A 10279-nucleotide genomic window follows, 5' to 3' on the forward strand; every position below is an offset into this window, starting at 1 on the left:
CCCGTGATCCAGCTAAGCAAATAAAGAGTGTATCCAGTGGTTAGAGGGCAGGCTGGAGGCTGAATACCTGGGTTCAAAAGTATTTCAGTTCTCTCTGCCACAGAGTCTCCTTTAATAAAAAAAGGGCCAATAGTAGAACTTTAAAGAGAAGTTATGAGAATCCAACAAATATATACATATACAGGAAGTAGAAATGCCTGGCATGCAGACCTGGATATTGCCATGCATGAACTCAATACACAACATGCAGAATCCTCATGTTCTCTTTCCTGGGACACCGATGTCAGCTGTCCACAGCTGGAATTAACTGCTCCCTCCCACGGCACTGGGTTGAGAGAACATTTGAAGTAGGAGTAAGACTTTGACAGAATTTGACCAAAATAGAAGAGAAGGAAGGATGCTTGAGGCTGGTGAAACAAGGTGATCTGGGTGGGAGAAGACACAGGCCAGAGGACTCAGAGTTCAGAACATCAGGCTGTGTGGCTGCTGGAGGCTGGGGCCAGATTTTGAGGGGAACTCAGTGAGTGCCATACTGCAATTAGCGCCTCAGTCCTGGAGAAGACCAGGAGAATGGACAGAAGAAAGCGCCCCTGAAACAGTCCCTGGGGAGGAGCGGTTGGAACCCAAGTGAAAGCACTTTTTCAAGTACCAAACCAAGAGACCATGGGATTTTCTGTAAACCACAGCAGCTGCCCTGACGTGTTCCCTGCGGCCCCCATTCTTAGAGGCATCCAGTCTTGACTGTGTGGGGCGAGGGCAGTAAAAGTCATTACACTGATTCACGCCAGAACCTGTCCTCGCCCTGCCAGGGCAGTTTCCACTCTAGCCAGGTGTTCTCCATTCCCCACCCCCAGCGACTTCAAACTGTCCTTTCCTGAGGTTTCCAAAGGCAGGCCCTGGAGCCTGTCCCAGAGTCCCCATTGGCACTGGGGTCCACAGTGCCTGTCTGATCCTCTGGCCATTTGCCTCCTGCAGGTACAGCCAGTCTTGATCTCTGAGCGCTTGCTCATCTCATGTACTTTCTCTCCCTCCCTTGGAATTGACTTCTCTTCCGGGTCACTTCCTGGGCCCTTGCCTCCCAGATGTGCTGTGACTCTGATCTCCATGGCCAGAGCCTGTCTATTCCTCCCTTTCACAATATATTCTTGCCTCTCTGCTCCCAGGTCTCCCAGTGACCTGTTGCTGCCTAAATTGGGTGTGTCTCACAGAATAAGAACAAATCACTTTGTGCTTCTGCTTTGAAAAATGTTCCCCATCAGGTACCTTTTTCAGAAACAGAGAGGAAGGACAAGAGCCCTTAACCTAAGTATATGGCTAACAGGCTGAAAAAAAAAAATAACTATTTGGTGACAGCAAGACAGGTCTCATTGTGCTCCGTCATTCTCATATCCATGGAAAGAAAAGGATGCTGGGAGAAATGGCTCTTGCTAAGTGGGTACTAGTGGCTTACGGTTTGGCTCTGATAACTAAGAAACCAAAAAAAAATAAATAAATAAATAAAATAAAATAAAATAGGCTTGCCTTTTCTCTAAATGAAATCAAGTATTATCAACTAATACTTGATCACAAAGATGAAAGGTAGTCAAGAGGACTTAGAAGCAAATCCCCTCAAGGATGCCATAACAATACCTGTGCTGTTTGCATATGATAGGGCAGACTTTCTCCTGGAAGAGGGTTTTAACTTCCATGACAAACCTCCCTCCCTCACAGTTGTTGTGTGCAAATTATGCCTTCAGGGCACATGTCAGCCACACAATACCTCCCCAACAAAGCACATTAAGATAGTCTCCCACTCACGGCATCTTAATGGCTACTTCATCTGTAGACATTACATCAAATTCTTCACTTAAATAAATACCCAACTATATTATTTGGGGGAAAAACAAGTCATACATTAAGAAGCCAAGAAGACCAAGACTGAGAAAGCAAGCAAGAAAGCTGAAACTTTTCTTCGTCCAAGCCCCACAAATTCAATATGTGTTTGGAAAATGCCAATATTTTCAAACTCCTTCAGTCCCTGTACATAGCCTTTTGCACTACCTGACCCTGTCTCATTCAAAGTTTGTATAAAGGGTCAGAGATCAAGACTGACTGCAGCTGCAGGAGGCAAATGGCCAGAGGATCAGACAGGCGCTGTGGACGGCCCAGTGCCAATGGCTGGGACAGGCTGCCAGAGCCTCCAGAGCCTCTGCCCAGGGCCTGCCTTTGGAAACCTCAGGAAAGGACAGTCAATGGTGATTTGAGCCTTTTCTTTTCTGATCTTTCCCCTGGCAGAGGGCAGCCAGGCAGCAAGAGAAAATACAACGTCAATGATGGCAGAGAAAGATGATTTATTTTGAATTTAATGTGACAGGACATTCTATTAAGAAATTAATTGTGTCCTGCTGCTCATCGCAGTGGACACCTTCATAAAGGTCATTACCTTCCCATAGAGTGCCCACCATCTGCTGCCCCCACTTGTATCCCCCAGATGATTGTAGTGGACTTTGTTTTTGAAGAGTCTCACAGTGACTCAAACTCTGATATGTATAAAATCACTGGAGGGACCGTTAAAATGGATGTCTCTGGGTCCCTCTGCAGACCTGCCAATTAAGATTTCTGGGGATGGGGACCTAGAAGCCGTACTTTAAATAAACTCCCTAAGAAATTGTGATTCAGGAGGTTTTAAGAATACTTTGAGAAAACATTAGGTCAAAAGAGACAGAAACCCCTGGGATACCTAGGTAGGGACACTGGGATCTGAGACTTCAGAGGAAAGGACCAGCCCATGGAAAGCTCTAGTCCCAACGCAGGGCTTTATCCAGGCAGTGAGGGGCCACGGTGGGGTTTTAGGTAGGACTGTGAGATGGTAAGCTGTGAGACTCACAGCTCAGGTGGCCACCTTCTCCAAGAAGCCTCCAGCCCAGTCCGCCTGGGTTTCCTGCTCCTCTGGGTTCCACATGAGCTCACACACACCTCTGACTCACCACTGACCACATGGTATTGGCAAGACCCATGGTGTTAGTGCTCTCATCTTCTTTCCACCAGAAAGCTTCTGGATACGAAAGTGACTTGTCCACGGTGCCCAGCATACAGTCCTTATCCTATAAGTGTTTAATCAAGGGAACTTTTGTGTTCCACTTAAAACCATGTCGCCTCCAAGCCGTGCAGCTTCACGGAGCCGCTTTCTGGCTTGAATGGCCTAGAATCCCTCATTTCCCGCAGAGAAACTGGGCCCTGTATCTAAAGTCCACCTTAACCTTAGGATATCCGTCTTATGGAAGAAGTAGAAATGAAATGTCAGATGCCTGAAGTTTTGATCATACTGCTATGAAGTTAGTTTACATTTTTATGTTTCAGAAAAGAATAAAGATCTCACAACCCTCTGAGATGCAAAGGCTCGCAAAGCCACTGAAGACACAGGAAAATGTACCCATAGCTGATGGTAGCATGAAAGCACCTGGTGTCCAGAGTCTTTTGAAGCCTAAAAGCAAAACACCTGCCTTTGGGTCAGAACTCAACCTCCCCACCCACTACTCCAACCACCTGCTTCAATAGGTCCAGCCTTCCTCCCACTCCCACTCTTCTCACCCACCCACTCAGGCAGAAGGCAGAGGCAATAAGAATGTTACATTTTGATTTTTTCAATAAAGCGGATATGAAACATTCCACGAGCTAGGAATCATAAAGATTCTCCCCTGTGGGATCTCTGTCAAGAGAATTCCTTCTTTTCCAATAAAACTGAGGTAGCAACTGGGTGGAAATGTGACAAGGACGGAAGCTCTGAACATGAAGGGCCTTCACTGTGGGACTTTGGGGCTTGTTCATCCTGAGGCTCCGAGACAGCCTACTGACCAGGAAGGAGAGAAGGACAAGTAAAAGCATTTGAGGATCCCTAGATGGTTCTAGAAGTCATCCTCCACCGCCCGAAGGAAGGGTTCAGGAGGAAATCATAATCAAGTTCATTACCAAGTGTGCCTAGGGCGTGGGTGAGCCCAGCACCGCACCTCGTGCTTGGAGACCCCCAGTGGTTTTGCTGTCTTGCCCCCCTTCTCCCCGCCTGCCTCAGCTTTGGGCGGAGGGGAGGGGTCCAGACGCAGCACCTGGGCTCCTCAAGCCCCCTGGGCCTGCGGGGGAGGGGAGCAAGGGGCGCAGCGCTCCCAGCTCCCAGTCCCTGCAGCTGTCCTGCGGGCGCGGAGCCTCCGGGGTCGGCCTCGCCCTGGGGGTGGGGGTGAGGGGATGCACGCTCGAGCTGCAGGCCCCGCTCGTGCAAGCTCTGCACACCTGCCCGCCGGCGAGGCTTCATTAAGCCGCGCCTGTGCAGCCCCAGCCGGCGGCCGCGGCGCGGGAGTCCACGCCATGGAGCCCAGGGAGGATCCCTGCAGGGAACCGCTGGGTGAGCGCGCAAGGGGTTCGAGCTTGGGGGGGCTCTCTGAGACTCGGGGTCCTCTGGCCACTTCGCCCGCTTTAGACGACCTAAGAGCTTGGGTAGCTGGTGCGCTGTAGTGGGACAGGAGGTGACCGCAGACCTCCCTAACTAGGGGTTCAGATCTCCCACTGCACAGGTGACAAAACGCTGGGCTGGGCTGACGCCCGTCACTTTTCTTCCAGGGCAAATCACTCCAAGGAGACATGTAAGTGGTTTAGCGCTCCTGGGTTCAATCCCTGGTACCAAAAAAAAAAAAAAAAAAGAGAGAGAGAGAGAGAGAAAGATGAGAAAGAGTCATGTTTGTTGAGCACCTACTCTGTATCTGTACCAGGTTTATTGCTACACTACAGGCACTAGGAAAACGCCATTAAGCTAATTTGCACCTCCTTACCCACATCTCCATCCAACCTTGTCCCTTTAACCCCCGTGGCTGTGCACCCTCTATACCAGCTTCAGACAGGCTCCTGCACTTCAGGCCTGTTGTGTGTCCCAGGAAACAACTTGATAAAGCACCTGAGCCAGAATTTACCCTCCTGCTTTGCATATTGTTAGAAAATTATTTCTTAAGACATTACAATGCATGATGCAATTCCATTCAAATAACAATGGCCTTTATCTAGTTAACATTTATTTACAAAATTTTGCAATTTCGTTGGAAATGATACAGCAGGTCCCTGGACCGTAGGTATGTGTAAGTCATGAGTAAGCCTGGTTATGAGTAAGTCCGGAAGTGAAGGGGAGTGTTGGGTGACCCTGGAGAGAACTTGTGCCCCCTATGCTATTTGATCTTACGCTAATTACTCAAGTTTCTAATCCTCATGTCTTCATATGGGAGAAGTGCCTTCCTCACAGGGGTTAAATGCACACTGTACCAAGCTTTGAAAGGTGCTAACTCAGCCTTATGCCTGGACCATGGTAAGCTCTGGATGAATCAGTCAGCTAGAAGAAAGGAAGGCAAGCTTAAAGGATTCCAAATGGGCTCCTTTTCCCTCACCTGTAAAGGGAGGGTTGGCCTGGGCAGAGGGGAGGAATATGGGAACACTGGGAGGAAGTGGAGGTGCATGGGGTTGAGGAGGGCTGGCAGGGAGAGTGGGTGCTAGGGAAGGGGAGGGTTCCTGCCTGTCCTTCCTGTTACCTCCTTTGACCTCCCTGCCTGAGCTCTGGAACCCATCTTAACCTGCCTTGTCACTTCTGCTGGCAGTCACGTCTGGGTTCCAGTCTCAGGTGAAGCAGAATTCTAATCAATCTGTTTCTCTTCCTAGTCTGCCCTCAGCCCCACCGTAGTCCCTTAGAAATACCTGAACAGATGGCTGTCCCTCGAACTCCTGGTATCTGGAGGGGAAAAAAAATGGGGAAGAAGCATCCTAAATTAGGATTACTCTCCTAGCATGGGCTAAGGCCCTCTTAGAGCTATATATGTTTGTTTACATTTTCCAAAGCAGTTGGATTATCTAATCTTTGCAACCATCAAATTAAGAAGGGAAGTCTGGAATTAGGGCCTCATTTGATAGGTAGACAGATGAAAACTTAGGGTCCAACAACAGGTCCACTGTAGAGCAGAAAGCAGCATGTCCTTGGAGCCCAGACTCCTGCTTCTACCTGGGGCTGAGGTCAGTGGCTGCTGCTTCCCACAGGCCAGGAAGGTGGAGGCCAGTCCCTGACTGATGAACTGGAGGAGGAACCGAAGCAGGGGTCAGCCCCCCACACTCAGGACACCCTGAAAAAAGAGCTGCCACCCCCCTGTGCCATCTCAGGAGAGGAGCCGCCTCCAGAGCCCACTGGAGAACCGACTCGTGCTAATGCCAGGCGCGTGTGCCAGCCCTCCAGCTCCAGGGCTGTCCACAAAGACAGGCAGAACCCAGGCAGACCCCAGTCTCAGGGGCAAGGCTCTTCCCTCTTAGCACGACAGGCAAAGACAGTAAAGAGACCGGCTTCCCCAGGCCCTGGTAAACACAAAAAACCCAATGCCACGGATGTGGCCTCAACATCACTGCTCAGTGTTGCTAAGTCATCCTGTGCCACTCACAACCCTGTGCCTTGTGGGTCAGGCCGGGGCCCCTGCCACCTGGCCAACCTCCTCAGCACATTGACCCAGAACGGCCAAAACGCAGACCAGAAGAAGGGGCCCCCAGAAGTGAACTGCCAAGTTCGGAAAAAGACTCGAACCCTCTACCGTTCAGGTAAGCCGTTTGTGTATCACTTTGTCCTGGATCTCTCTTGACCCCACAGCAGTGCCTTTGGCCCCAAGGGGAAGGCTAGGTTGTCTCAGCAGAAAGCAAGCTTGGGACCAGGACGAAGGGTCAGGATAGCAAACCCCACACAGGTCTCAGCCATGACGCCCAAGAGAGAATGGCTGGCCCACTGGGGAACTTGGCTGCAAGGCTCTTGGGGCAGGGACAGTGGTCCTATCTGCTGGAGACACCTGGCAGGCACCTCTTCTTCTCTCTTGCCATGTCACTGTGATTGACTTCCTCCTGCCCATTTCTTCTTGTAGACCAGTTGGAAGAGCTAGAGCGAATGTTCCAAGAAGACCACTACCCTGATGGTGACAAGCGCCGGGAGATAGCCCAGACGGTGGGGGTCACTCCCCAGCGCATCATGGTAAAGGGGGCTGGTTAACCAGCAGGGGTAGGAGGTTGCTGAGAAGCTACCCATTGGAATTCCTGTGGGTTAGGGCACGTGCCTCAGAGTGCAGGGAGGCTGAAGTTGGGTCTCTGAGGTGGTGCCTCTCCGCGGGCTTCTAATAGTGCTGCTGCCATGTACTATCAGAAGAAGAAAGAGGTACATAGAGGCCTTGGTTGTTAAACCAAGTGGACAGGCAGGCTTCCGAAGCAAAGTGGTGACGGGACCTCCCACCCTTAGGTAGCCGTGCACCGTGTTGACTGATGTCTCTGCTGGCAGATGTCCCTGGACTCTAGTTTCTCCTCCCCCCCTTCCTCAAGTTCTCCAAGTATCTTTACCCCATAGGTGTGGTTCCAGAATCGCCGGGCAAAGTGGCGAAAAGTTGAGAAGTTGAATGGGAAAGAAAATGAGGACAATCCTGAAGCTCCTGCCAGCAGCCAGTGCAGGTGAGGAACCCTCTGGACCTTCCAGTAGGTAGAAGTGGAAGCCAAACTGGGATCCTGGGATCTTGAAGGGGCAAGCGTTGGAAGCTGGCTGTCAGGCCTGGGGTGGTTGCTAGAGTTTGTGACTGGCCAGTGTCTGGCAGGAGGCAGAGTTTATGGATTTGGTATCCCTCTGTGCTCTGAGATGCTTGTCTAAATCCAGAGACCACCAGAGCTTCATAGTCCCTTTTCTCTGCCTCCAGCTCTACGGAAGAGCCCCCACTTCCCACACCCATGGATGGGGAGTCTGGCCCCTTCCCTGCAGAGCCCACTCTGGATACCTTTCCAGGTGAGCTCCTACCTTCAGAGGGTTCACCTGCCCAAGAAAGGCCTTGGCCCTTCAGAGGGTCCTTGCCCAAGAAATGGGAATGGGACAAAGCTCTCCAGGGTTTGGGGCCAGAGGAGCCCATTCAGGGGACCCTGGGCTTCACACAGGTCTGTCATTCCACAGTCCCAGGTCTGCCTGGCTGTCTTCTTAAGTCCTTCCCTGACTTCTGTTCCTAGAGCCCCCTCTGCTGATGATGTCCGACCAGACTCTGGCACCCATCCAACAGAGCGAGGGTACTCAGAGGGTGGTGACCCCACCACTCTTCAGTCCCCCACCTGTTCGAAGAACCAACTTTCCTTTTCCCCTGGGCCCTGTGCACACCCCCCAGCTGATGTCTCTGCTGGCAGATGTCCCTGGAAGTGAGAGCAGTCCCACTGGATCCTGGGGGACAAGGTATGGGACCTAAGAGGGAGAGAGACCTGATTGATTATGGGAGGGATACAAAGGAGGAAAAGTCAGACCTTGAGCGGGGGGAAGGGCTGCGAGGAGCAAGGAATCATACATGTGATGGGAATTAAAAGGGTACGTGAGAGCTGGGCTGTGGCCCAGTGCTACAGGCTCACCTGGCAGGTGTGAGGCCCTGGGTTGGATTCTCAGCACCTCATATAAATAAATAACTAAAATAAAGGTCCATCAACAACTAAAATATATATATATATATATTTTCAAAAGTGGATTTGGAGTAGGAATGATCTAGGATATTGTTGCAATGAAACAGACAGAGGACCGGCAGAAGCACTGGGGGCGGGGGCGGGAAGCAGTGTGGGGTGCCCACAGAGCTGGGGGGAGGAAGTCAGAAGGTCTCGCCTACTGTGCGGCAAGAACCAGGCCACCTCTGGACCTCGCTGCACACTCCTCTGTCCCCCACAGCGTCTCCTCACCACCCATCTGCGCGTATCTGGAAGACCCAGAAGCCCAGGATTACCCACAGAGCAGCCAGCCGGGACCGGTCCAGTTCCCCCAGCCTCCACAGACTCAGCTTTTCCCGCCTCCCCAGCCCCAGTTTTCATACCTGCCTCCCTTCCCCTTCCCCATGCCCAGTTCACTGACCTTTCCACCACCGGAAGACCCCCTCTTTATGTTTCCTTGTGGTCCCAGTGGGGGCATGTCACAGGGCTACTACTCAGGCCCTCCATCGGGGCAGATTCTGCTGCAGCCACCCGCGGGAAATGTGGGTGAGTTAGGGCTGGGAAAGAAGATCCTTTGATGACTGAGGAAGGTGCAGAGGCTCAGACAGTCTCATTATCTGCAGGGTAGACCGAGGCAGGGCGTGCTTTTTACCTGTCCCAGCTCAGCTAGTTACAGGTCTCCTAAGTCTCAGTGTCCTGGACTTGGATGTGGGGACAAGAGTGCAGATCATTGAAGGACCTGGTGAGGATTAGAAATAATATGAGTAAAAGATACATGGCAGAGAGTAGATGGCAGCCTATGTCAGCATGTCACTAGTCCACCTGGACCTCAGAAGTCCCAGAAGCATCCACTCATTGAGAATTCTTGGGAAGGGGATTGAAAGACCCATCCAGGTGGCCCCACTGTCCTTGCTGGCTGCAAGAGACAGCACTTGGCCTGACCCAGGTCCACTCAGTGTCCATATTACCAAACCGATGAACCTGGAGCCCAGGAGCCTTCCTGGTCCTGTGGGGAGAGCTTGGTGCCAGTTTTTCCAAGACTTGCACTGGGGTCCTAAGCTGTGGTGCTGTGGATGGTAAAAGAAAATCCCTTCTAATAGGCACTGAATGATGTTTGATGCTCTTTGTCTGTCGAATCATTCCTATGTCTTTTGACCCTCCTCCCAGGTGCAGTGTCCTGGAGTGACCTCTGTTTGCCAGAACTGCCCTTCCCTGGTCCACTCTACCCACAGACACTGGGGCACCCCTCAGGAGCAGATGGCTATTTTCCTGATCTGTGTACAGCTCCTGGTGCTCAGGCAATGAGCAGGCAGCCTTCTCCAGGTCTTGACCCGCTGCCAGAAGGGGCCAGACCAGGAACTGGGCCCTTACTCAGCAAGGCACAAGAAAAGCAGCCTGTCTTCTCCCTGGAGCCGTCCACAGCATTGGAGGAGGTCAAAGAAGACAAGAATGGCTGTGCTTCCTAGTTGGAGTCGAAGAGTAGAAAGAGGGTCCTGGGCATGGGGGGACAGGATTGGGGTACCTGCACAGGGGGTGCTGATGGAAGGGCTGAGAAGGATTCTGGGCTGGGTGGGATCGGATGCCTCCCCGATGTGTGCTTGTCTTGCTGGGCATTAGAGAAGGAAGAGGGTTGGACCTGCCCTTCCCCCACACCTCTATGATGGTCCTGAAGAAAGGGGAGCCCAGGTTACTTCTGAATGTTGTGTCAGTACGTTGTTTCCTTTCACTGCTGGACACTGAGCCTGAGGGCCGCTGTAAGCAGTAAACTAGTCTACCTTGTGTTCTCTGATTGTGGGTCCTCCCCCTCCAC

General features: G+C 51.7%; 1 protein-coding gene across 1 annotated transcript; it reads left to right on the plus strand.

The window, feature by feature from the left end:
• Nucleotides 1–4338: 4338 nt before the first annotated feature.
• On the plus strand, nt 4339–9935 carry Nobox (NOBOX oogenesis homeobox). Its single transcript, XM_077795887.1, has 8 exons — nt 4339–4375; nt 6043–6588; nt 6903–7009; nt 7376–7476; nt 7716–7801; nt 8017–8233; nt 8711–9015; nt 9637–9935. Exons 1-8 carry the CDS (start codon nt 4339–4341, stop codon nt 9933–9935), a joined length of 1698 nt encoding a protein of 565 aa, XP_077652013.1.
• Nucleotides 9936–10279: the final 344 nt, after the last annotated feature.

Source organism: Urocitellus parryii, chromosome 3, assembly GCF_045843805.1.
Source record: "Urocitellus parryii isolate mUroPar1 chromosome 3, mUroPar1.hap1, whole genome shotgun sequence".
In the NCBI taxonomy this organism is placed as follows: Eukaryota; Metazoa; Chordata; class Mammalia; order Rodentia; family Sciuridae; genus Urocitellus; species Urocitellus parryii.

Bases quoted from the DNA above. Each gene is read 5' to 3' on its own strand.
- Nobox (XM_077795887.1), top strand. From the start codon at position 4,339: ATGGAGCCCAGGGAGGATCCCTGCAGGGAACCGCTGG. The intron at 4,376-6,042 runs GTGAGCGCGCAA...TGCTTCCCACAG, and splicing joins TCCCTGCAGGGAACCGCTGG to GCCAGGAAGGTGGAGGCCAG. The intron at 9,016-9,636 runs GTGAGTTAGGGC...CCCTCCTCCCAG, and splicing joins GCCACCCGCGGGAAATGTGG to GTGCAGTGTCCTGGAGTGAC.